Source organism: Pseudopipra pipra, chromosome 20 (assembly GCF_036250125.1).
Source record: "Pseudopipra pipra isolate bDixPip1 chromosome 20, bDixPip1.hap1, whole genome shotgun sequence".
Lineage (NCBI taxonomy): Eukaryota > Metazoa > Chordata > Aves > Passeriformes > Pipridae > Pseudopipra > Pseudopipra pipra.
In genome coordinates this window covers 9,626,251-9,651,268 of record NC_087568.1, presented here as the reverse complement: position 1 = coordinate 9,651,268, position 25,018 = coordinate 9,626,251, and the positions used below count along the sequence as shown (strand labels likewise).

The 25,018-nt window shown below is 54.2% G+C and overlaps 2 protein-coding genes across 3 annotated transcripts in view; both read left to right on the top strand.

The window, feature by feature from the left end:
* ARRDC1 (arrestin domain containing 1) overlaps positions 1-10,465 on the top strand; it is a 40,096-nt gene extending 29,631 nt beyond the window's left edge. Inside the window, exons 3-8 of the mRNA XM_064677154.1 lie at positions 2,382-2,432; positions 3,008-3,162; positions 3,634-3,816; positions 4,208-4,384; positions 4,560-4,971; positions 5,870-10,465. Coding sequence (XP_064533224.1) covers positions 2,382-2,432; positions 3,008-3,162; positions 3,634-3,816; positions 4,208-4,384; positions 4,560-4,971; positions 5,870-5,934 — 1,043 coding nt within the window. The 3' untranslated portion in view covers positions 5,935-10,465. The remainder of the gene's footprint in view (positions 1-2,381; positions 2,433-3,007; positions 3,163-3,633; positions 3,817-4,207; positions 4,385-4,559; positions 4,972-5,869) is intronic.
* A 3,505-nt stretch (positions 10,466-13,970) lies between these two features.
* Positions 13,971-25,018, top strand: part of LOC135425159 (histone-lysine N-methyltransferase EHMT1-like) — a 130,187-nt gene continuing 119,139 nt past the window's right edge. The window contains exon 1 of one of the 2 annotated variants that reach the window (XM_064677149.1): positions 13,971-14,059. In XM_064677149.1, coding sequence (XP_064533219.1) covers positions 14,039-14,059 — 21 coding nt within the window. In that variant the 5' untranslated portion in view covers positions 13,971-14,038. Of the gene's footprint in view, positions 14,060-18,106; positions 18,215-25,018 lie in introns of those variants that run through there. The other variant, XM_064677152.1, reaches the window with a different exon arrangement.

The window sequence follows — 25,018 nt, the reverse complement described above, 5'->3', positions numbered from 1 at the left end:
TGGGCAGTTCTTATCTGGTGACTTACTCAGAGGTTGGTCTCCCTGTGTGGAAACTGCGTCAGTGTCTCCAAGTCACACGGTGGCTCCGACAGCCAAACCTCCTCCTCTGTGAGTGATGCTGGCCCTGTGTGTTCCCAGGAGAGCTGCTCAGGGATGCTGTGTGAGCAACCTGCAGCACCCCTGGCCTCTGCAGGGAGTTAGAAACTGTGAAGTGCTCAAATGTTCACTTCCAGCCCAGCTTTCTGATGGTGAACCTGAGCTGGGCAGGAGTTTGATCAAAATGACTTGTTGGATGGTGCTGCCTGTAATGTCAAAGAGGAACTTTCGCTTGGCAGAGTCTGTGAGCTCATCCTAAGGGTCCTGCAAAGGCTGTAAGGTTTCATGCTCTCAGCAGGAGACTTGAAATCACTGCCTGCACCTTCATGTGGGGCTCTGCAGGTCAGACAGCTGGGAATTCTTCAGGTCTTGGTGGAAACTCTGGAACTCCCACCTCCCTCCCTCCTGCAGTGCAGGAGCAGGACTCGCTCCCTCTCCCTTTCAGATGGAGAGTCCCCTTACTGCAGAGCTGCACAGGAGAGTCAGTGCATTCCAATTATCGACTCACTTTCCAAAAATAAGGATAATGGGTGTAAGATCAATGTTGAATGATGCCCATTAAAAAGCAGAAACCCTCTGAGCAGCAAACAAGCCCTGGGTTAGTGGAGTTATTTATATCAGCCAGACTTTATCCTGGAACCAACAAGCAAAGGCACCTGCTGCATCTCACCTGGCACCTTTACCTGAGCCGGGCTTGCCAGGAGGGAAAGGAGAGGCTGTCCCACACCTGCCTCCCTCCGTGCCTGCCCAGCTCTCGATCCTCAGGCCTGGCAGAGCCCGACTTTGTGCTTCCACCTGGTGACGGCAGCGAGTGCTGCACTTTAGCCTACATAGCTCTGGTTTGTCTGGGGGACGGGAGGGGAATCGGCAGGGAGGTGATGGGAATGAGCGAACCTTGCTCCTCTCTGTGATGACAAAGTGTATAAATCTCTGATTCTCTCCCGACCTGCCTTTGGAGTGACGAGGTGCGTGCAGGGTTATTTATCTCAGCGCTGTGGGTGGGACAGGCACTCACCAGGGTGCCCTCAGGTCCCCGTGGGGTGGCTGAGTGAGCAGGGAAGCAGAGGTCCAGCTTTCCATAACGGGAACGATGCACAGGTCAAGCCTCCTGCCTGGAATGCAGTGTCAGTGGGGAGGATTTACCCTTCTCTTCCCCACCTCCCCCTTCCCTGTAATCCAGTTAATCCCCTGACAACAGGACTCTCTTGCTGTCAGCTCCGGGAGCCAGCGTTGCTAACAGGCAAGCTGTCTCCTCGTCTTGCATCAACAAAGGAACCAGCCAAATCTGGGGGTTTGGAACCTCCAGCAACGATCCTACAAAGCAGAACAAATGTCTCCATTAAGCAGACATCCAGGTCTCCTCTCAGCACTGCTGCTTTAAAAACAAAACCTCTTGTTTGTACACAGATTTAACAAATGTGGATAAACCTTAGTGCTTTTCTTACTGGAGGCAACTTTGGGAGCTGATTGATGTTACTGGATTGCACTGTGGGTCCAGTTCAGCCTTCACCCTGGCCTGGGAGGGGATCTGGGATCTGAATGGCAGTGCTGGAGGGTGGATGGGGCTGGGGGGTTGGAATCTGTAGCTGTTGTTTTAGCTGTGCACTGGCTCTTGGCTCTGCTCTGTGCCCTGGAGGCCTCTGTTGCAGAGCAGTTGTTGAAGAAAACAAGTGCTGAGGTTTTAATGTTGTGGAAATATCTTCCTCAGCTCCTGTGGTCTAAACAGCCAGGCTGAGGGATTGCAGGTCCCTTCATGGGACCAGGGGTGGATGGACCTCTGGTTTCTGCTCCTGAATCCTGTGCAGTCTGTGAGGGGCTTGGTGTGTGGTTGAGGCTGTAGTGGCTTGATGCCCACCAGACCCCTGTACCAGCCTCAGACAGTGCCTGTGCTTTCTCACCTTTCCCCTGACTGCCTGTGAGAGGGAAGGCTTGGGGAAAAATAAACACACAGCAGCGCTGCTCTGTGCCCTGTGTTGGTAGTCTGGGGATAACCACTTGCCATGGCACTGGGATCCTTTAAACCCTGCCCCAAAAGACATTATTTACAGGGTATCTCACCATAAACATCTGTCCCAAGGAGAGGGGGGTGGCAGCAGATTCTGCTGTTTCCTCAAGTGCTACCCATTGGATCTGGAGTTGTCCAGTGGTTGCAGGCAGCTGCCCAGGTTGTGTGTGTGATTCCCTGGGTGGTGGCCTCTCTCTCCAGAAGACTGTGCTCTCCAGAAGGTCACACATTACAAGGCCTGTCAGCCTGTCCCACTTACCTTTCACTATTTTTTCCACAGGGGTCCTGACACCTGGAGAGCACAACTTTCCCTTCCAGTTCCTGCTGCCAGGTAAGATGCACAAAAGTGGCTGAAGGCCCTTCCCTTTAAGCCTTGGCTTTTGCAGCCTCTCAAGGTGTGCTGAGAAGGACTTGGGTGACAGAGGCAGGGTGACAGCTGGGCCTGGGGACACGAGAGGAGGGTAAGGTCAGGCTCAGAGAGCTCAGACAGGTGGGAGCCTCTCCAGTGGGGCAAAGCCTGGTGAGAGCTGTGGCTGGTGCCTCTCTGAGTGTGACCCTGAGAGCTCTGGGTGTGAACAGGGGTCCTGCACACAGTGTGCTCAGAGAGAGGATCCCTGCTCCTGCACCTGGGGTTGCAGAGGATCCCTTCTGTAAAGGAGGTTGCAGCAAGGTCTCTGAGTGACCTAAGTGTTCAACCCCAGGTCTTGTTTTGGGGAACCTTGCAGAACTCCTCAGGCAAAGAGGAAAGCTGTTAAAAAGAGGAAAGCTGTTAAAAAGTGGAAAGCTATTTAAAAGGCACTATACTTCCAGTTCAGAAACTGGCCTCACTCAGCCTTGGGTGCTTCCTTCCCCTTAAGGGTGGGTTGTCACAACCTTCTGATCCTTATCTTTCTCTCTCCACTCCAGCCTCTGCTCCTACATCATTTGAAGGCCCTTTTGGCAAGGTCCTGCATCAGGTGAAAGCTGTGATAGACACACCTCGCTTCTCCAAGGACTACAAATGCAACAAAATCTTCTACGTTCTGTGCCCTCTCAACTTGAACGACATCCCTGACATCGAGGTAGGAATGAGGAGGGGCATGACTGGGAAGTGCCACCACTTCAGCACTTGTCCTTGTCCTGCTGTCTGAGGAGTCACTGAGTGGTTGGACAACTCTCTGACTATGCAAGAGCAGGACAAGGTCTCCTGATCTGACCTGCTTTGCCACCAGCCCCTGCTCCAAATGATTTTTGACTCTTCTCTGTGTTGCTTTGAAAGACTTAGGTGAATTTTCAGCATGCAGAGAGACATGTTGGCCAATAGCTTCAGGTGCTTGGAGAGATCTGGGTCTGGAGGACTTGCTTTGGACGGAAGAGCAACTAATAGGAGCAGGGAAGTGGGGGGCTGGAGCAGTGGGACCTGCTGTGTGTGGCAGTGCCAGGTTGCTGGTTCTTTGCGTCCTCTCAGACCAGATATTTCCACTTGCTTGTTTCAAATCTCCGAGTGTTTGTGACTCTCTTGAGCCAACATATCTGTCTCTGCTGTCCTGCAGCAGCCCAACACCATGTCCATCACCAAGAAGTTCAACTACAAGCTTGTGAAAAGTGGCAACATCATCCTGACGGCCACATCAGACCTGAGGGGGTACATCGTGGGACAGGCGATCCAGCTCCGCACGGACATCGAGAACAAATCCGGCCGGGACACCGGCGCTGTGGTTGCCAGTCTGCTCCAGGTGATTCTGTGGCTTGTGCTGGTGTTCCACTCCTCTGTAAAGCTGGGGCAGCTCTCCCCTGTGTGCATCTCTGCTGCCTGTGGCTGGGAGGTGGCAGTGAGGAGGCCAAATCTGACTAACTCAGTTTCTCTCTACCTCCCTGGGGAAAGAGGAGGTAGAACTTGTCTTGCTTACACCTCCTCAGTCTATCATGTAACTATGGGTATTACTGCTCTGTAACATGCCTTTTAGAGCTGTGCTTGTGCTTATTTGACAAAGCAGTTAGGTGGTTTTGTGTCCTGTGCTTATTTGACCAAGGAGCTGGGTGGTTTTGTGTTCTGACTTACATTTGTGGGAAACAGAAGAACATCTGCAGCCTCTCTGCTACCTGTATGTTCCCCTGTCTGTACAGAAAGTGGCCTACAAATCCAGGCGCTGGATTTACGACCTGAGGACCATCGCGGAGGTGGAAGGCTCGGGAGTGAAAGCCTGGAAACACGCGGAATGGAAGGAGCAGATCCTGGTTCCAGCACTGCCCCAGTCCATCCTCCAGGGCTGCAGCCTCATACACATCGACTACTACATCCAAGTGAGTTCAGCAGTGCTCCTGGGGAGCGTCCCTGGGCTGTGGCTCTGTGCTCCCTCCTGGGCTCAGCTCAGTCTCTGAGCTCTGTAGCTGTGTGGTGTGGGTGGTCCTGACACCAGGTGAACCTTCCCACTGCGAAGTATAATGAGGATGCCACTGTTTTTTCCTTCTCTTCCAGGTTTCCCTCAAGTCCCCAGAGGTTTCTGTCACTCTCCCCATTTACATTGGTAACATTGCTGTGAACAGGGTCCCGCTGAGTCCCTCCCGCTCCATCCAGCACATCCCGTCTGCAGTGGTTCCCAGTGCCCCCCCGGAGGAAGAGGAGGCTGCCAGTGGATATCACCCCATGGACAATATCTCCATCCCCACCAAAAGCCATTCCCAGCAGCAGCCCTTCAGCTATGCCCCAGGACTGAGCTTCCAGGAGATCAGGGCGGACTCGGAGCAGACGGGCTCCCCCAACCACCCCACGCTCTGCCTGTCCACGGGAGCCACTGTCCCCTACTACGCTGAGGGGAACGTGGTGCCCGTGCCCACGGCCAGCTCCCTCATCCTGCCTCCCGAGTACAGCACGTGGGGATACCCCTACGGTGAGCAGCACTCCTGGGCTCTGACAGGGCTGGCAGTGGGGGGTACAGGGCTCCTACCACTCATCCCTTTGCTCGATGTGACCTGGGTGGGAATCTGGGAATGCCAGTCTGCCAGAGGCTGGTGTCAGAGGGGGTCATGAGATCCCTCTGCCTGCTTTAGCCTCTGGAGGATTCCCCTTTTCCAGCTGTAAAAGCTGGCTGTCCTTCCCACGTCTGCACCTCTGCCTGCCCCGGGCTCGCCCTGAGAGGATCTCCCTGTTCCTGAATGAGCTTTCAGCCTCCCACTGATGGAAAAACTCCCTGGCTTGTGGTGAGGCTGGTGGGAGCAGAGCCAGGAAAGTGATGTCACTGAGATCTTCTGCCTGCCTTGGAGTGGGCCTGCAGCTGCTCTGAGCACACGGGCTGTGGGGGCGGGAGCTGACAGACCATCCAGGGTGGAAAAGCTTGGGGAAATCCCGGTGTGCTGGAGTCCTGGAGCCATGCTGGGGTGGCAGGGGCCAGCACTGTCTGTCAGCACCCAGATCAGCCCATCTGCTGGCACTGGGGTAACGGGACACTCCGTGTGTCACTTCAGCCCTGGGTTGGGGCACATGGAGCACGGGTCACCTGGAGCGAGGGGGAAGCTTGTGAAAGAAGGGGAGGGATGGAACAGGACTGGGAGGTGGTGACTTCAACCCCTGTAGGTATCAGGGCAGGGATGGGACTGGCTGGCTCAAATCCTGTTTGTGCACCCACAGACCCCACATATCTCAGGCTGTGGGGTCCTGGCAGGCAGTGCCTGTGTGTGACACGTGTGTGGCAGTGGTTTGCTTCACTCTGCACTGGGTTACACAGACTGGGGCAAAGGGAACCTCCCAAACACTCACCATAACTGCTCTCATTCTTCCTTTCCCCACAGAGGCACCTCCATCCTATGAGCAGAGCTGCAGCAGTGCCAACTCCAGCATCAGCAATGGCAACTAGCCCTCCCCTGCTCCGAGCCCTGCTGGCGCTTCCCACCCTGGTGCCACGGGGCACCTGCCTGTGGCAAAGTCTGGTACAGCACAAGGCGTCTTCTTGTCTCTCTGGCTGCTTGGGGGGGGAACTGGCACATCCCAGCCTGGGCTTTTTAAGGGAGGGGGTAAAAAAACCAAAAAAAGGGCAGCCAGAGCAGCCTGCATGGGTGTAGGAGAGGTCTGGGAGACTGACCTGTGTCCTGCTGCTGCACTAGGTGCTGGAGAGCTGGCTGTGCCCCCGGGGTGCCCTGGGCAGCAGCCTGTTCCAGTACTGTAGTCAACACTAACTGCTTTACTATCAAAGCACCCGCGATGCCTTATCTGAAACGCTCCTGACTTGGCACGTCTCCATTGCAGGGGGAGGCTGGGCTGGGTGGACTTTCTCTTCTCTTTTAGGGGCCATATGCTCTCCAGAAATGGTTTTGACAGCCCTTCCTCCTTGTCCTCATAGGTCCTTAAGGGTAGCAGGAGGTTTCTTGGAGTAAGCAGGTTTGGGAGGTCAGGGACTTTCAGAAAGCCAAAAGCACAAGCCCTCGCTGTACCCGTGTTGTGGGGTGAGTGACTGGCAGCCTTTGGCCCTGTGGCAGTGGGGAGCTCATGGGGGCACTTGCTCATAACCCAAGAGGCCCCGGTGGGCTGTGGGGGGAGAGCCTGGTGTTCCATGGGGTGCCCGCCACCCACCTTCTGCCCTTTTCCAGCATGGAAAAGTTCCTGTCAGACACAGCCCATCCTTGCTCCTGGCTCACTCCTGGGATAACAGTGCTGGTCACTCTGCATGTAGGGGAACCACATCCCATGTGCCCTGCAAGGTGCCCTCTCCTCCCAGGCCAGAATGACACGATGATCAAGTTACAAGAGTCTGTCTGAGCTACCTCTGAGCCTGCCCAAGGGCCCTGCCTGCAAAACTCTTCCCTCTGGGACCACCCTCCGTGGGGGCTCAGCCTGGGATCTCTCCAGGAGTGGTTGGCACTGCCCAGGCAGCACACAAGGGTGCTGGGCCAGGGCCTGCTCTGGTACTGGTTTCCTGCCTGTCCCCTGAGCCCCAGCAGAGCGTGAGAGTGAGGAACAGGAGCGTGTGGGGACACAAACGGCTGTGCCTCGCTCGCAGCCTCCGCCGGACGCAGCAGCTCGGGGGGAGCTGGTTTTTCTTTGCATTTTTGTGCTTTTATTCCCCCCCCTTGTTCAGCTTGCCTAGTATTGCCTGCCCAAGCTGAGGAAACCACATCATTGAGAGCCACGGTCGCCCAGCCACGGCTGGAACTGTGGCCTCCAGACCTCTGGCACCTCAGAGCTGGTCCCCACACGGCCCAGGCTGGGCAGGCAATGTCTGACAGCCCTTTAGGAGCATTTACAGCCGCTGCCTCCTCGGTTCAGCCCACTTCTGCACACCCTGCAGGCAGCTGGGGCGGGCCCTGCTTTGCACTCTTTCTTTGCAAATGCTTTTTATTTTGTTTTGGGGGCTTTTTTAAGCGTTGAACTGCTTTAAGGATAGTGTAGCGAAGGTGCCGTTCTGAGCAGTGCTGGCACAACATGCACCGATGCTGAGAGAGTGATTGTCATTGTCCCTGAGTATATATATATACATATATATATATATATGAGATGAAGTTTTGTTTTTAATGATTGAATTCGTAAATACAAATTTTAACGCTGTATTTAATAAATTATTCTAAGAGAAGTGCTGTGCTTTTTTCATCCATTTCTGATGCTTTTCCATGTGCCTGTTCATGCCAAATCCAGGAAATGCACCTTGCTGATTTCTTACAAAATAAAATGAGGTTTTTTTGCTCTCACCAGGAAGGACAGTGACCTTTGCCAAGGCAGCCTGGGGAAAATAAATGTGATGTGTCCTGACTGCAGTGCCAGGCTTGTAGTTCCAGATGGCTGCAGGGAGTTTGGCACCATGTGGACTTGGCTCTGGAGAGAGCAGCCACTGCACTGCTGCTTTCCCATCCCTGTGTCCCAAAGCCAGGGCTGGGCTGGCAGAGAGGAAGGGGAGAGTGGACTCTCCCTTCAGGAGGATGGAGGTGGCACAGCCAAGGTCTGCCTGGAAGGGCTGGAGACCATCAGCCTAAAGAGCCATTTGGAATAAATTTACTAAAAATAGAAGAAGGCTCCTTCCCACACCCACCCTTTGGTGATCCCATGTCTGAAGCATGTAGGTGTTGCCTAAATGTTGTCATCACAGGTAGCCTGGGGTGTGATGTGTGTCTTGGACATGGATCCTTCTTCACTCTCTGCTCAGCTTATGCTTCTGCCTACTTTCCATGGTTTAAGACTCGCCTTTGCCTGGTGGTCCAGCCTGCCATGACCAGCATTCTGGATGTACAGGGGGTCAAAGGCAGGTACAGCTCTTCCCTGGGGCTCTTCCTCTCACTCAGTTGAACTGTCTTGCCTGGCTCAGCCTGTAGCTCCTTGGCTTTCCTTGCTGTTGGCTGTACCTATCCCTCCTTTCAGGCCTCAACCCAAATCCCTTCCACACCTCTGGAAAAATTCCTGTGAGCTGTCCATGCCTCTGGAGCTGCTGGGTTGGGCTGCAGGCTCCTGACCCAGCCAGGCTCTGGGAAAGGCAGCCAGGGCCAGGCTGCTCCTTGTTCTGCATGGCTGAAGCTGAGCTGCTGACGTTGTGTCCAGCCCATGTTCCTTGGCTGGAAAATGGGAATGGTGTTTGATTACTGTGGCCAGACCCCCAGTCGGTGTCTGTGCTCCTTGTTTCACCTTTCCATTGGGAATGCACCGTCCATGGTGGAGGCTGTGGAGGGGAGAACTGGGCTGTGCCTCACCCACTCCCATCTCTGCACTGCTCCCATGCACTCAGCTTGCTTTCCCAAGTTGTATTTGCTACAAATGGCCCTTGGGCACCTCTTGCTGTCCTCATGGCAAAGCAAGGAGACTCCACAGAGCCCTCTTTGCAAAGCAAGGAGCAAGTGGGAACCCTCTTCTTCACCAGTGAGGAGTGTCCGTCGCCACTGGTGGCTGTGGAGGGAGCAGGAAGGAGTTGGAGCTACACCTCACCCTTTTGGATGCCAGGGCTGCTGCACAGCACAGACCCTGCAGAGAGGGGCCTCTGCCAGCCCTGGGAGGTGGCTCTGGCCAGGGTGCAGCAGGTTTATCACCCCGAGTTTGCCCTGGAGCAGCCTCGGTGTTGTGCAAGTGAAGGGACACAACAGGCGAGAAGTTGTGGTTTCCAGCACCCCTGCCCAGCCTTGCCCATCCCTGCACTGCCCAAGGGAGGGAGACCTGGCACAGCCAGCCTTGTCCATGGTTCAGGGAGCCCTTTGGGATGGGCCAGAGCTGCAGGATGGAGAAGTTAGTCCAGCTCTCCTTGAGCCCACCTGTTTCCCCAGGGCACTGTGGCAACAAGTCCTTGGACATAAGAGGGCTTTGGCTGAGCCCAAGGGAGCAAACCCCAAGGTTTGGGTTTGGGTTTGGCCACTCACCCAATCCAGGGAGGATCAATCTCTCTCTCCTCTACCTTGCTGCCATGTCCCTTCTCTGCAGCCTCTCTGGCTTCCACCTCCTGAAATCCTGGGGAGCATCCTTAGGCCCTTGGTCATCCCTGTCTCCTCTTCATGAACTCTGGCATAAAGAGGAAAAAAAGCCCATTTTTCGGAAACCAGCTCTGGGTAAAAAACTTCAGCACTTGAGAGGAATTAATTCAAATTCCTGGCTCAGATTATTCAAGCAATTGTTTCTGGGTTTGTTTGAAATGGGGAGGGGGAGCAGTGGGGCACGGGAGAAGCCTGTGAGTTAATTATTTCCAAACTCAGCATTCATGGAAAATACCAAAAATATCACCAGCCCTCTTCTTTTTTTCTCCTTGCTGCTTCCTTTTTGTCCTTCATGTTTTCGTTCTTCTCCTGCTCTCCACACATTCCACCTCCATATATTTGGCTTTTCCAGCGTGTTTTGTGTCCTACCAACCTGTGCTTTGGCACCTGCTGTCCCACTGCCTGCAGGAGATGGGGAAGGGGAGACAGGGGACATGAAGGTTCTTCTTTCACTTGGGCAATGATTCCTTTTTAGCTTCCTGCTGAACTTTCAGGAGTTTTATAAAAGTAAATATTTTCTGCTAGGAAGTTTTCCTGTTGAGCCAGCACAAGAGAGGAGATACAGGGTGTTCTGGGCTCCTTTTGGGTTTTATTCTGTATTTTAAAATGTTTCCAACTATCTGCGACAGGAATGTCCCATCCCTCCTCCCCAGGAGAGACTGGTGGGGTAAAACCCTTCAAACTTTTGCCCTTTCTTGCACCACTACTCGTGGCTATAATTCTTTATTCCTGTGGTTCTCTTTGCAGATTTTGGGGTTTTATACAACAGTTTGTGACGGCTCTGTACAACCTAAGACTTCTGTGCAATTTATTACTGGGTTTTCCAATGTAAACTCGCAGTTTTCCACGTTTACCACGGCTTCTGGGGAATATTTTTTGTCCTGGGTTTTAAACCCCCAAATGTAAAGAACTGAAAAAATGTAAATAAAGATGATCTTTTTTTTTAAACCCGTGGGTGTTTTGCTCGGGGGGTGTGATGAGAGCTGTCTGTGTGCTGGGGCCTGGTGGAGGGCACAGAGGGTGAGAAGTGGCTCGTGGATGTCAGTGGAGGAATCCTCACTGGAGCTGGAGCTTGGAAGTTGGTGATAGCCAAAGCTAAAGCAAAGTCTAATTTGGGGGGGAACTGCTGGGGTGGGAAGACCCTGGTGGGTTGAAGTAACTATTGCTTGTTCCTGTGGTCAATCACAGAACCATGGAATAACCTCAGCTGGGAGGGACCCCCAAGGATCATCCAGTCCAACCCCTGGCCCTGCACAGACACCCCAACAATCCCACCCTGTCCCTCAGAGCGTTGTCCAAACCCTCCTGGAGCTCTGGCAGCCTTGGGGCTGTGCCCACTGCCCTGGGGAGCCTGGTCAGTGCCAACCACCCTCTGGGGGAAGAACCTTTTCCTGAGATCCAACCCAACCCTCCCCTGGCACAGCTTCACGGGAAGCTCCTCTTCGCAGGAAGGTCCCTCTGGAGGGAGGCGGCCGGAGGAAGCGCTGGGGCGGTTGGGTTGTGCTCTTCCTGCTGGCAGGAATCCCAGGATGTGCAGCTCCGGCTCCGCTCGCCCGGCTCGGGCGGGAGAGGGCGATGTCCGCCCGGCTGGAGCTCGGAGCGGCCGCGGAGAGGCTGCGAGACGGCCCCGGCTGCCTGGGCGAGCCCTGAGCCTTGAGCCCTGTCCCGGGCCGAGCCCTGAGCCCTGTCCTGGCTCTGCCGGTCCCCTCTGGGATCGCAGCAGCTGCTCCAGGAAAACAGGGAGCTCGTGGCACAGCACATCCCGCTGGTGTTGGCGAAGCCGGTGGGTTTGAGAGGAACAAGGGCCGTGGCCGGTGGCGATGGGATGTGAGGGCTCCGTGTGTTCCTGGTTATTCCTGCTTCTTGCGGGAGCCTCTCCCGTCCCTGATGGCCCAGGGAAGTTTGTCCCGGTGGCTGCAGCGTCCCCAGCTCCATCTGGGAAAGACGAAGCCGCAGCAAACGCCAGGGGAGAGGAGCCCCCAGAGCCCGTCCCGGTGGGCGTCCGGCCTCACCCACCGCCCTCACCCCTGTCCGGGGGTCAGCACGGGACCCCCGGGGTGCCGGGACCTGAGTGTTGGTGGTTTGTAGGAGCAGGGATGAAGGCAGGCAATTCCCTACACCCCGCGTGGAGCATCCCCAGGGCGGGATGTTGGTGATGCCGAGCATCCCTAATTGGGGGTGTTGGTGATATTCAGGGTGACACCGGCCCTCGCTGGTCCGGAGGGTCTCCAGTCTCCCCATTCTGGTGGTTCTTTGTGCAGGGACCAGTCACCGCATCCCGGGAGGATCCCAGGGGAAGGACACGCACCCCACCACCCCCTCCCTCCGCGGCTCGGCTCATCCGAGAGCGGGGAGACCCCCGGGGCCGCTCCGTGTCCCCACACACCGCGAGGCACCGCGGCGGGGGCTCCGCGGGGACGCTGCCACGGCCCTGCCGGGGCTGCGCGGGGTTCTCTGGGGTGGTTAGTTAGTTAGTTAACTAATGAATGAATTAGCTGCCGCCGCCAAACTGGGGGAGAGGCTGCTCTGAGGGGATGGGGCGGGTCCCCAGGCCCGGGGACTCTTATTTTGACCGCGGCGCTGCCGGGCGGGAGCGGCCGCTGCTCCTTCCCCGCCCGGACCGGCCCCGGGGCCGCTCGCTGGGTCCTGGGGGCTCCCCCGAGGCGCTGACGGGCTTCTGGAGCACATGGGGGGCTCTCAGACAGACACACAAATACCTCCATCGACACCCCCGGGGGGTCTGCGGGCTCCGGGAGTCCGGGTCTGGGGTGAGCGATGGGGACACACGGCCCGTGCTGGTCCCCGCTGGGGATGCTCTGGCAGCGCGGCGGCGCTTTGCTGTCACAAATTGTCCCAAAGCCCGGGTCACCGCGCTCTGTGCGGGCACCGGGGGCATCTCTACTCCTCCCTGAGCTCCGCCAGCATAACCCCCCTGGTGTCAGTCAGAGCATCCTCTGATACAGCGACGGCTCCGGGGCTGGAACAGCCAGGACAGGAGTGGGGGGAAGGTGTTGGATGGGAGCAGGATAACCCCAGATGTGACCCTGGCACCTGACAGAAGTTCTGGAGAACGTCTCCCCTCTGCTGCCGCCCTGACTCAGAACTTTGCAGGGTGAGCGTCTCACTATAAAGCAAAATAAGAGTATTCTGAGCTGGAAGGGACCCACAAGGACTGTCCAGTCCAACTCCTGGCCCTGCACAGACACCCCAACAATCCCACCCTGTCCCTCAGAGTGTTGTCCAAACCCTCCTGGAGCTCTGGCAGCCTTGGGGCTGTGCCCACTGCCCTGGGGAGCCTGGTCAGTGCCAACCACCCTCTGGGGGAAGAACCTTTTCCTGAGATCCAACCTGACCCTGCCCTGACACAGCTCCAGCCGTTCCTTGGGTGCTGCCCCTGCTCACACCGAGCAGAGATCAGAGCTGCCCCTTGGGAGGAGGCTGTGACAGAACTGTCTCTCTGCCCACTGAGAGGAGTGAGGTGGGGCTGCAGGAAACCAGCCTGAGGACAAGGGAGGGAGTTTGTTCCTCCAGAGAGGTGATAATGAATGTGTAAATTGATGTCAGGGCACTTAAAGGCTCCTGTTTCCCTCTAAGAAACAAGGATTCCCCTGCCCAGGAGGTTGGTGCAGAGGCACCTGCCTGTCCCCGTGTCTCCCTGGGGCTGGTGTGATTTCCCTGGGGCGGGTGTGATTTCCCTGGGTGGTTTCGGATGCAGCTGTGGGGCTGAGGAGCCCTTGGAAGTGTTTATCTCCCTGCTATTTTCTGCTTTGCTGGAGAGCTGTAAAAGGGATAATTGTTTTACAGTCACGGGTTTAGGGCCTGGGCATTGGGAGGGGCCCTGTGGGGTCTGGGAGAGGTGAAGCTCTTGTGGGTGCTTAGGGTGTGGGAAAGGGAGGGAAAGGGCTGGAAATGACCCCCCCATGGGGCAGGACCAGGGCGAGTTGCTCCTTCTGCCCCATCCCTGTCTTAAGGTGAGGCAGACACCAAAGATCTTCCAAGAGCTGGGCTGAAAATAACCTAAAGTGGGAAAATAACCCCCAAAATGGGAGAAGAGACAAAAGAAGATGATTTTCAATGGTTTAACTTTTTGGCAGGAGGACGGAGGGGCTTTTTTGGCTCTCCCTGAGGCCTTGCAGGGGTTTTGTGTAGGATTTTTGGCCAAGTGCTGCTGGAAGCTCGGGGAGCTCATTCTCTGCTCAGCTGGGAACGGCGGCTGCTCTCCCCCCCTGCCGTGGGGTCTCGAGAGCTCCCGGTGCCGCGCCGCGGTGCAGGGGTGCCGGTTTGGAGGGGTCTGTCCCCATCCCACCCCTGTCCCCGTGTCACCCCACCGCCCGTACGGCGCCTCCCCATGGGCGCCGCCATGACACCGTACGGACCGCGCGCCCCTGGGGGCCGCCATGCTGGCGCGCGCATGCGCCGTGCCGGGCCGAGCGTCTCCATTGAGAAGAATGAGGGGCGAGGGGCGGAGCCAAGGCGTGAGGAGCCGCGGGGGGGGCGGGGCTGCGCTCCGGGGCTCCGGCCATGGCCACAGTGGATGCCGAGGTGAGTGAGAGCGGCGCCGTCCATCTGCCCGGGCGGGGGGAAGGAAGATGGGGGAGCGTGGAGTGGTATCGCCCAGGGCCAGGCGGGTTCTGTCGGGGGCCGGGAGGGAGGCCGTGCCCCCGCCGCCCCATGGTTCAGTCCAACTCCTCTGAGGGGAAGAATGTGGGAGCTGCTGCCATTGTGTGTAGGGGGCCCGGGACTCTGTATAAGTTACACCCCTCCACGGCGAGTCAGTGGTATGTGCCATACAGATTCCGGGGCTCGCCCCAATGGGAGCGGGTGCGTGTGGCGGAGGCGGGAGGGGGGAGCGGCGGCGCCGCCATCCATGTTCCGGGGCCGCCCCATGCGGCGGGGCGGTGCTGGCGCGGCTCCATGCAGGGTCCGGGGCCCCGCCGGGCGCGGCGGCGGCGGCGGCGGGCGGGCCGGCGCTATGAGCCATGCAGGGTCCGGGGCGGCGGCGGGCGGGAGGCATGCAGGGTCCCGGGCCCGCGGGGCGGGGGAGCTCCGAGCAGGGACCGGGAGCTGCTCATCCCGGGAGAGCCGGGATCGGGAGCACCTCATCCCGGGAGAGCCGGGATCGGGAGCACCTCATCCCGGGAGAGCCGGGACCGGGACTGCTCATCCCGGGAGAGCCGGGATCGGGAGCTGCTCATCCCGGGAGAGCCGGGATCGGGAGCTGCTCATCCCGGGAGAGCCGGGATCGGGAACTGGTCATCCCGGGAGAACCGGGATCGGGAGCACCTCATCCCGGGAGAGCCGGGACCGGGACTGCTCATCCCGGGAGAACCGTGATTGGGAGCTGCTCATCCCGGGAGAGCCGGGACCAGGACTGCTCATCCCGGGAGAGCCGGGATCGGGACTGCTCATCCCGGGAGAGCCGGGATCGGGACTGCTCATCCCGGGAGAGCCGGGATCGGGAGCTGGTCATCCCGGGAGAGCCGGGATCGGGAGTTGCTGCTCCCGGCACCCTTTGCCTCCCAGCTCAGTGGTCATTTGGGGTTTCCAGCCGGGAGGACGCGCCTGGGCGCTCCCAGCCGGGCCGGGGCTGTCCCGCCGCACCGCGCTCCCAGAATCACAGAGTTATGGAAGGGGTTGGAAGGGGATCATCCAGTTCCACCCCCTGCCAGGGACACCTTCCACTGGGCCAGGTTGCTCCAAGCCCTGTCCAACCTGTCCTTGGACGCTTGCAGGGATGGGGCAGCCACAGCTGCTCTGGGCAGGCTGTTCCCCCTGGACACGGATCCCAGTCCCCCGGAGGGATGTGAGGACACCTGGGGCTGCAGCACCGGCTGCCTCGTGCCAGGCTCAGACTCCTGCCTGCGTTTGCTAGGGAATATAAACTTCTTGTGAGTCTGTGCCCTCAGGTGAACACTGGATTTGCAGCTGCTGGCTGTGAGCCCTCGGGCACAGAGAGAGCGACGAGGTGGTGATACAGGTGTGCATCTTACACAGCCTGTGATACAGGTGTGCATCTTACACAGCCTGTGATACAGGTGTGCTTCATGTACAGCCTGTGATACAGGTGTGCTTCATGTACAGCCTGTGATACAGGTGTGCTTCATGTACAACCTGTGATACAGGTGTGCATTGTACACAGCCTGTGATACAGGTGTGCTTCATGTACAGGCTGTGATACAGGTGTGCATCTTACACAGCCTGTGATACAGGTGTGCTTCATGTACAGCCTGTGATACAGGTGTGCTTCACGTACAGCCTGTGATACAGGTGTGCATCTTACACAGCCTGTGATACAGGTGTGCTTCATGTACAGGCTGTGATACAGGTGTGCATCTTACACAGCCTGTGATACAGGTGTGCTTCATGTACAGCCTGTGATACAGGTGTGCTTCATGTACAGCCTGTGATACAGGTGTGCATCATACACAGCCTGTGATACAGGTGTGCTTCATGTACAGACTGTGATACAGGTGTGCATCATACAGAGACTGTAATACAGGAGTGCATCATACACAGCCTGTCATACAGGAGTGCATCATACACAGCCTGTCATACAGGTGTGCTTCATGTACAGCCTGTGATACAGGTGTGCATCATACATGGACCATTATAGAGGTGTGTATCATATACTGTAATGCACGTATACATCATACAAAGGCTATAATTCAGGTGTGCTTCATACACAGACCGTGATACAGGTGTAAATTATAGATATAATACAGGTGTGCATCATACAGAGACCATGATTCAGGTGTACATCACACACAGACTGTGATACAGGTGTGCATCATACACAGACTGTGGTACAGGTGTGCATTATAGATTATAATACAGGTGTGCATCATACACAGATATAATACAGGTGTGCATCATACAGAGACCATGATTCAGGTGTACATCACACAGAGACTGTGACAGAGGTGTGCATCATACATAGACTATAATACAGGTGAACGTCATACACAGACTGTGATACAGGTGTGCATCATATACTGTAATACAAATGTACATCATACAAAGACTATAATTCATGTGTGCTTCATACACAGACTGTGATACAGGTGTGCATTATAGATTATAATACAGGTCTGCATCATACACAGATATAATACAGGTGTGCATCATAGACAGACTGTAATGTAGGTGTGCACTCATATACAGATGAATACTGGTCTGCACTCATGTACAGATTATAATACAGGTGTGTATCATAGACAGACTGTGATACAGGTGTGCATCATATACTATAATACAAGTGTACATCATACAAAGACTATAATTCAGGTGTGCTTCATACACAGACTGTGATACAGGTGTGCATCACACACAGACTATAATACAGATGTACCTGGTACATCATACCCAGACTGTAGTACAGATGTACAGTGATATAGATGTGCAGTTGTACACAGACTATAACAAAGGTGTGCATCATGCACAGGCTATAATACAGGTGTACATCATACAGAGACCATAATACAGGTGTGCACACACAGACCATAGTGCAGGTGTGCACACAGAGACCATAATACAGGTGCACACACAGAGACCATAGTACAGGTGTGCACACACAGACCATAGTGCAGGTGTGCACACAGACCATAGTGCAGGTGTGCACACACAGACCATAGTGCAGGTGTGCACACAGACCATAGTGCAGGTGTGCACACAGACCATAGTACAGGTGTGCACACACAGACCATAGTGCAGGTGTGCACACAGACCATAGTGCAGGTGTGCACACACAGACCATAGTACAGGTGTGCACACAGACCATAGTGCAGGTGTGCACACACAGACCATAGTGCAGGTGTGCACACAGACCATAGTGCAGGTGTGCACACAGACCATAGTACAGGTGTGCACACACAGACCATAGTGCAGGTGTGCACACAGACCATAGTGCAGGTGTGCACACACAGACCATAGTACAGGTGTGCACACAGACCATAGTGCAGGTGTGCACACACAGACCATAGTGCAGGTGTGCACACACAGACCATAGTGCAGGTGTGCACACAGACCATAGTGCAGGTGTGCACACACAGACCATAGTACAGGTGTGCACACAGACCATAGTGCAGGTGTGCACACAGACCATAGTACAGGTGTGCACACACACAGACCATAGTACAGGTGTGCACACACACAGACCATAGTACAGGTGTGCACACACAGACCATAGTGCAGGTGTGCACACACAGACCATAGTGCAGGTGTGCACTCGTGTACAAAGGCTGGATGCCCTGTGACCATGGCCAGGTGCAGTGACAAGGTGTGTCACCTCCACCTGCTCGGGGGTGACAGGTTGGCTGCTGCCTTTCCCAGCTCTCTCTCTGCAGTGCCGTGTTCAGAGGGTTGTGGTGTGGCAGGGAACGTCTGCTCTTTGTGGGGTGAAGTTGGTGGCACCAGCAGTTCTCTGCAAATGCTGCAAGGCAGCTTGAATTTATTTCTCAGGCAGCATTCCCCTCATCCTTGGTGGGAGGTTCATCCAAGGCTTCCCTTGTGCTTTCTGTTCTGTCAGAATTGGCCTGATCCTGCTGCCTTTCCTTTGTGCTTTTGAAGGGGATCAGGTGTTGATTTTGTGATAGGGGAATCAGCCCTCGGGTGCTTCTGTGACTCCACGGTCCAGGTTTGCTTTCATGGCTGGAGCTGGGGCAGGAGCTGGCTCATAACTCATCAACTCCTCATGCACAGGTCAGTCTTATCACTCCTGACACACACCTTTTATTTTGGGAAGCATCTCCCAGGAGTCCTGGCTGGCTCTGCCCTGGGTGCAGAGCATTAAGAACCACTGCTCTTAGGATCAGACATAATATCCACAGATGTTGCTGTGGATTATGGGGAGGGAACAGTGACTCATTTGGAGTTTAATTCCTCCCCTCCCCCATGAACTCATATATCTGAGGCCAGATCTGCCTTTACTTCTACCCCTGTGAGGCCAGAGGGGAGGAAGTTGGTATCAAACAGCCTGGAATGTGAGGACTGGAGGAGAAGCTCTTTGCTTCCCCTGAGCTGGTGTGGGAGAGCAAGGACCAACATCCCACATCCATGGTGTCCTGCCATGTGCAAGAGGGAATTATTTCACTTGGCCAGGGGAGGTGCAGAGGTGTGTTTTTGGGAGGAGATACTTGCTCCCAGCAAAGAGCTGGGAGGGAGTGGGCAGGCTGGAAAAGTGCTGCCTGCGTGTCTGCAGGGAGTGCCCACCCCACCTGCAGACAACCCTGTTGGCAGTCACTGAACTCCAGACAAAAACTCCCAGTCTAGAACAGCTTCTTGCCAGATCTGGGTGTTGATGGGTGAGGGAGAATCTCTCTGAGCACCAAGTTCTTCCTAAGTCCTGAACTGTGAAGTTCAGTGGTTGTTCTCTTCTGGTTACCTGCCCCAGGTGATCTCTGTGTTTGGGGAAGGGTTGTGCTGCACTCCTGAGGTGCAGTAACCATGATGCTGCCAAAAAGTCTGGTTTTGCTATTGGTTTTCTTTAGCAGGGGTCTTATATCCAGTCCAGTTTGGGACTTTTGCCTCTTTTAGGCCTGCTGTGCTAAAGTTTAAACTTTAAGGAATTGAGTTTTAAGGAGCTGAGCCTCACTCAGCCAGTTTTATGATCATGCATGTTCAATGGATTTGATGCTGCTCCTCCAGTTTGCATCAATTTGGTGAAGAAAATCAGCTGCCCTTGTGTTTGTGTGCTTCCCAAAATACTTGTTTGGTGTGAGTTTGAAAAAGGAGGGTTCAAGCCACGCTGTTTTTCCTGGGGCTCGAGGTAACCCCAGGGAGGCTGGTGCAGGAAGAGTTACCTGTGTGGCTTTGAATGAAGTGGTTCTCTTCAGAAGCCAGGCTGCATTTTTCATCGCTTCCCCCCTCCTCTCTGTTCGAATCTGTAGCATCTTTTTTCCTGGAGGTGCAGCTTTGATCTTTGCAGCGACGAGCCGGCGTGTGAGCCACAGACAGGACACATTTCCCAGCTGCTCAGCACCCTGGCTGAGGCTGGATCTGGGATGGACTGGGCTCCCAGCAGCCCCCCAGGCTGGGGTGAGGACTCTGGGGCTGAGCAGTTCTTTGCCCTGGCTTTGGTCCCAGCTCTCATCCCTCCACCAGCCGGTGCTGGGGCTCGGCCGGGGCTCTTTGCCTGCTCAGTGAACTCCCCACTCCATTAAGGGGCAACATTCAGCCACATCCAAGCATTGCCCTGTCCCTGCCTGGAGGGAGGTTGCTGTCACAGGCTGGTGAGTGCAGGAGGGATTACAGGAGAAGCCAGGAGCTGCTGGGCAGTGCCTTGGAGCAGCAGCACAGAGGGCACTGCTGCAATTCCCACCTTGTGCTTGGCAGGTGTCTCACAACCCAGCGCTGCTTTCAGCAGCCTGTCCCCCCTCAGTCACTCTTGTGGGTGAGGAGAGGGCTTTGCTTTCCTGTGGCTTTTTAATTCGGATCCTGTCTTGGTCAGTGTCCTGCAGAACAGCTCCTTCCCTCGGGATTGGGAGCACAGCGAGGTGTGTCCATCTCACTGGACACACAACACACCTGCTCACTTGTGTTAAATTTCTCCTGGGGTAACAGATTAATACATTTTAACTCTGTACAAAGAAAGAAGGTTTCTTTCCCCTTTCTGATACTTAACATCTCATAAGGAGACTTTATATCTTTCCCCATGGGGGTTACTTTGTTAACATGGTTCTACTCTACACTGCCCTGGCCCGGATGAAGTTTTACCTTGTGTCAAATGGCTGCTAAATTTTACTTTTTTCATGGATTCTCGCATGCTATGGGCTAGTAAAGGCCCTTCTGGAACTCATCCTGTTCTTCCATGTAGAGAAACTTTAAATAATAACAGAATGTTGTGAAGCTTTAAGGAAGCCTTAGAAGTGCCCTTCAGTTGTGTTAAGCTGATGTGACTGAGCCAATGTGACTAAAGAGAACATCTGAAGAACGTTTTGTCAGTCAAGGCAAAATCAAAGGCCTGCTTTATACTTAAAAAACCCCCCTTCCAATATAATTATGCTGGCTGAAGATGATGATTTTTCTTTTTTCTTTGCTGAAATAGTAATAGAAGCCCTTGCTGTGGATATAGCTTTATTAGTTTAGAGGTGATTTTAGATCAAGGCAGCTTATTTTTTGCTTCCCAAAGCAGAGCCTTGGTCCATGTTTGTGAAGTTTTGCCGACTTAGTTCTCTGCCCATGAATGCAAAGCAGTTGCTCTCCCCTCCACCAGCGCTGTGTCAGCACAAACCCTGGTAGAGATGCAATTACCAGCAAAAACCCCAACAACAAGAAGCAAAACAAACAGCTCTTCCGTGGAGGGAACCCACTGGAGCTGTTCTGGGAGGTGGAGCTGGATCCCTCACCTGGGAGCAGCTGGGCCAGGGGCTGGAGGCACGAGCATCCCTGAGAGACAGTGAGGTACCAGCACCCTAGGGTATCCCACTTCCAATATTGGAATGATGAGGGACTGATCTGAAATGCCAGCCCATGGCCTTGCCCTTTATCATCTTGCCAGGCACTTTGTTATCTGTCTCTTCCCCTCTCTGCCCCAGAAGTGGGTGGCAGGAGGTTGTATTCCTCTTGCTTTTCCCTGGCAAAGTGCTGGTACCTGTGCTTTGTGTCCCGGAAAAGGAGGAGGTGAGAGGGGGTTATATTTTGTCCAGGACTGTGAGAGGTTCAAGGGCTCTGTTTGGGTGCTTCAAGACACGTTTTGCTGAAGATTTCCCTCTTCCTGACTGTCCTGGAAGCCAAAGGTCACCACTGAAAGGCTCACCCAGCTGTGTGTGGATCAGGTGGATCAGGGATGGGTCCTGTCCTCCCTTGGTGTGTGGGCAGGAACATCTCATCGGTGATGGCTGGTGGCTGGTTGAAGTGGTAAAGTAAATCCAACAGGAAATGGGAGCATTTGCTGTCTCAGTGTGGCTGCCAGGCTCTGGGAAGTGCAGAAACCCAGACTGAACTGTGTTGTGAAAGTGCTCGGTGTGGTATCGCTGCCTCTAAAAAAGAAAGGCTTTCCTGCTTTTAATTCAAACTTTCTAGCATAGGCAAAGTATCAAGGACATCCAGCATATCCTCTTTGGAAGCAGGAAGTGTTCTTCCAAGAGGATTCCTGTTTCCTTCTTGCCCAGCCTGATCCCCACCATTGTCTGGCTGTCTCTGCTTCCATCCCAGGTCCCAGCTCCTTGTGCCCGAGTTTGCATTTAGGATGATTCAGCTCCACTGTTCAAACCTGACACACCCTGAGGGCACATCCTGAGCCAGGTGAGCCCACCTGGTGTGGAGCTGAGCCATGTGTGTGCAGCAGGGGCTGGCTTTGGGGTGGAGGTGGGTTGTTAAATATTAAATGCATCCTTTGCAGCGTCTCCTTCTCGAGGGAGAGCTCTCGGAGGCCGTGTCAGTTCAGGACAGGGAGGCGGGGGAGTGGTAGAGCAGAAAATTCAGGTCCACTTGTGTTTGCCTACGGATAATCATCCTGCAGAGCCAGCACACGGACAGGCAGGAAACGTGCAGGTGGTGCAGCTGGGGAGGAAGTAAACACGGAGCAGGATAACCAGGCTGCCATGGATAGACTCAGAGTAGAGCCAGGTGAGTGACTGAGCCCGTTTGTTACAGGGAAATGTAAAATTGTGCGAACGGGGATGAAAATAATGATGGTGATTACGTGCCCCTGGGTCAGCTGGGCCAGTACCTGCCCCAGGAGGGGCTTGTGGGCTTGTACAGCCTTCACAGCCCCAGCAGAGAGCAGGGGGCTGAGGGGAGTGGAGTTCAGTGGTGCTCAAAGGCGACACAACAGGCTCACTCCCTGTGGTGTGAGGCAAAGGGTGAGATCCAATCCAGGAGCCTTGGGATGCTGCAGCAAAACGTGCCTGCTCCTGCTGCTCTCCTGGCTAAAAAGGACAGGAACGTGGTGCTTCTTGCTGCTGAGAAAGGAGGGCAGCCAGGATGAATCCAATGGCCTGAGCCATCCCTGGAGCTGAAGGGAGCGTGGAATGAGGGCACGGGCACCTCCATGGAGAGGGAATTACAGCCCAGGTGTCCAAACTGCAACAGCCTGTGCTTGGGCCTTGGTTATGTTAGAACTCGTTCCGAGTACTCCTTCAGATTTTTAGTTCATTTTGGAGCTCAAGTGCAGATGTGCACAGAAGGATTTGAGTCTGTTGACTTGCAAAAGGGGGCCCTGGTCCCCCCAGGACTCTTGGCCATGATCTGGTGTGTTTGAGTACAGCCCTGAGTGCAGTGAAATACATCTTTTCCCTCCTTCTTTTTATTTTTTAAGCAGGAGCTCCTGGCTTCTTGAGAATCTGAACTGCCTTCTTCCTTTCCAGCCACACATTTCTAGTCCTTGCAGTTTCAGAGGAAGTTTTAATAGGTAATTTCTCCCACAGGCTCAAAGCCAGAAGGCAAATTACCCCAATGTTTTATCCAACTTCAGTGGGAATTGGGGATGTTTCATATTGCTGACCCAGAGCATTCAGAAGCTCTGCTTCACTCAAAAACCATAATATTGTTTCAAGAAGTGGGAAATTAAACATGCACATGGTGGAAGACTTAGAAAGGATTAATGGGTTTCAAAATTACATGCTTCATCCAGCTGTTGATTTGGGAATTGAAAGTATGCCTGTTGCAGGATTGGGAGGGAGTTATTGAAACGTTCCTTGGTGTCTAGTGAATGCAAATGTCCCAAATCTGTGATTCCAAAGCCAAGCCCAACCTCCAGACTGACTCCAGGTTTGATGCTGGATTAGCTCAGCCCAGGTGGGAGCAGCTGTATATTTTTTAGTGGATTTTTTTTTTTCCCCTGTAGTTTAATTTTGCCTCTCTTGATGATCTTGGTTCCTGGGTGTCACCCAAGGCATGTTTTTGGGCTGCTCTTGACTCGAGTTCATTCCCTGTGTGTGAGTTTTGCTTTAGGCACATGGAAAGGACTCATGGAAGGTGCTGGAGGCTCCAGTGGCTCCATTTGCCCTGTGAATCAAAGATTTGGGGTGGCTGGAGGGGCAGCACCTCCAGCCTCGAAGTCACTGGGACCTGCACTAAGCAGGAAATGGGTCTTTAAGTCACTTGAATTTTATGGGATCTGAAAAAACAACTTCTTTTTTTGGTGCATTTCTAACGTCCAGGGGGGTTGGCAGCAAATTTACACCCTGTCAAGTGTGGGTTTGTCAGTGCAAGGAAGAGAATATTTGTATTTGGGAGGTGAAAGCATTAACAATGGGCTGTGAGCTGGTTTGTGTGATTCCATGCAGGACCCTGTTGGCCTGCCGGTTTGCACATAAACCTCCAGATTATGAGGGTGTAAAGCAGGAGTTCTAAATATTTTATTAATTGAAGAGCATTATTAATATTTGATAGATTAAATCAACAGCCAGGAGGCTCTGCAGAAAGTGCCACTGCTGAACTGGTAACCTACACGTTGGGTGCTTTTAATTGCAAAGTTGTTTGTAATAGCTTTTATCAGCTCTGTGTTTTAAATGTTAAGGATCCTCGAATCCCACACATTAGAAATCCTTTTGTTCCTTGGATTAGGAAGGGTGCTTTTTACTCTTACTAGGATGGTTTCAAATTGGTGCTTTAACGCCTTCTTACTACACAAAGGTGATTGTTTATGAGGTGTCCTGTAGGGCCTGGAGGCGAAGTCTGGAATGTTTGACGTTTTTTGCCACACTTTGAGGAGAAACAGTGACTGTTCCTTTAAAGATGGGATGAGATGGAATATTTACTCTTGCTGTAGTGGCAGATCCTGTAGCTTTTGTGTGTGTGGAGAGGTGAGGTGAAGAGCCTTGCTGTCTTTTAATCAACATCAACCCTGCACCGGGGAGATGCCGCCAGTGAGCAAACAAACTGCTCTGAGCACGTTTGTGAAGGTTCCTCTGCCTTGAGTTTGGGAATATACGGGGTGAGAAGCGAGTGCAGCCTCGTGTGTGCAGCGTTGGGAAAGGCCAGCGAGGGGGGATCATATTCTGTCTTTTATTTCCACGCTGTTTTCCAGCCTCTGCAAGTTGTATTTCTCATGTTTTTTTTTTTTTAAGATTCAGACCAGGTTTCTGTCACAGTGTACTCCGTGCCTAACCCTCACTTTTCCTGGCTTTTCTTTGTGAGTTTTATAGTCTCCTTCCCAACAGAACATCCCCTTCATGCTGCTGATCTGTTTATATTCTTGTGTTTTGGGGAGTTTAGCACCTTTTCTCACGCAGCTCGAGCTTGATAACAGCACACTGGTCTTAATCATTTATGGCTTTTATTAAAACCTCATTGCTTTGATGTCTCCTCAAACCTCCAGACTGCCCTCACAGCAGCTGCTTTACAGACATCATTTATCTCCTGCCCCTGTGTGACAGCAGGCCCAAATTTTACCTCCTGCTGCAGGTGCTGGTGCTTTTTGCAGTGAGAGGGTGCACGTTGTGTAGATGAATGGCCTGGAGTTGTGGCTTAAGGCTGTGCCAGCAGTGACACAGGACACAGATCCTCCCCATCCCACAGGACACACAGATCCTCCCCATCCCACAGGACACAGAGGTTCTC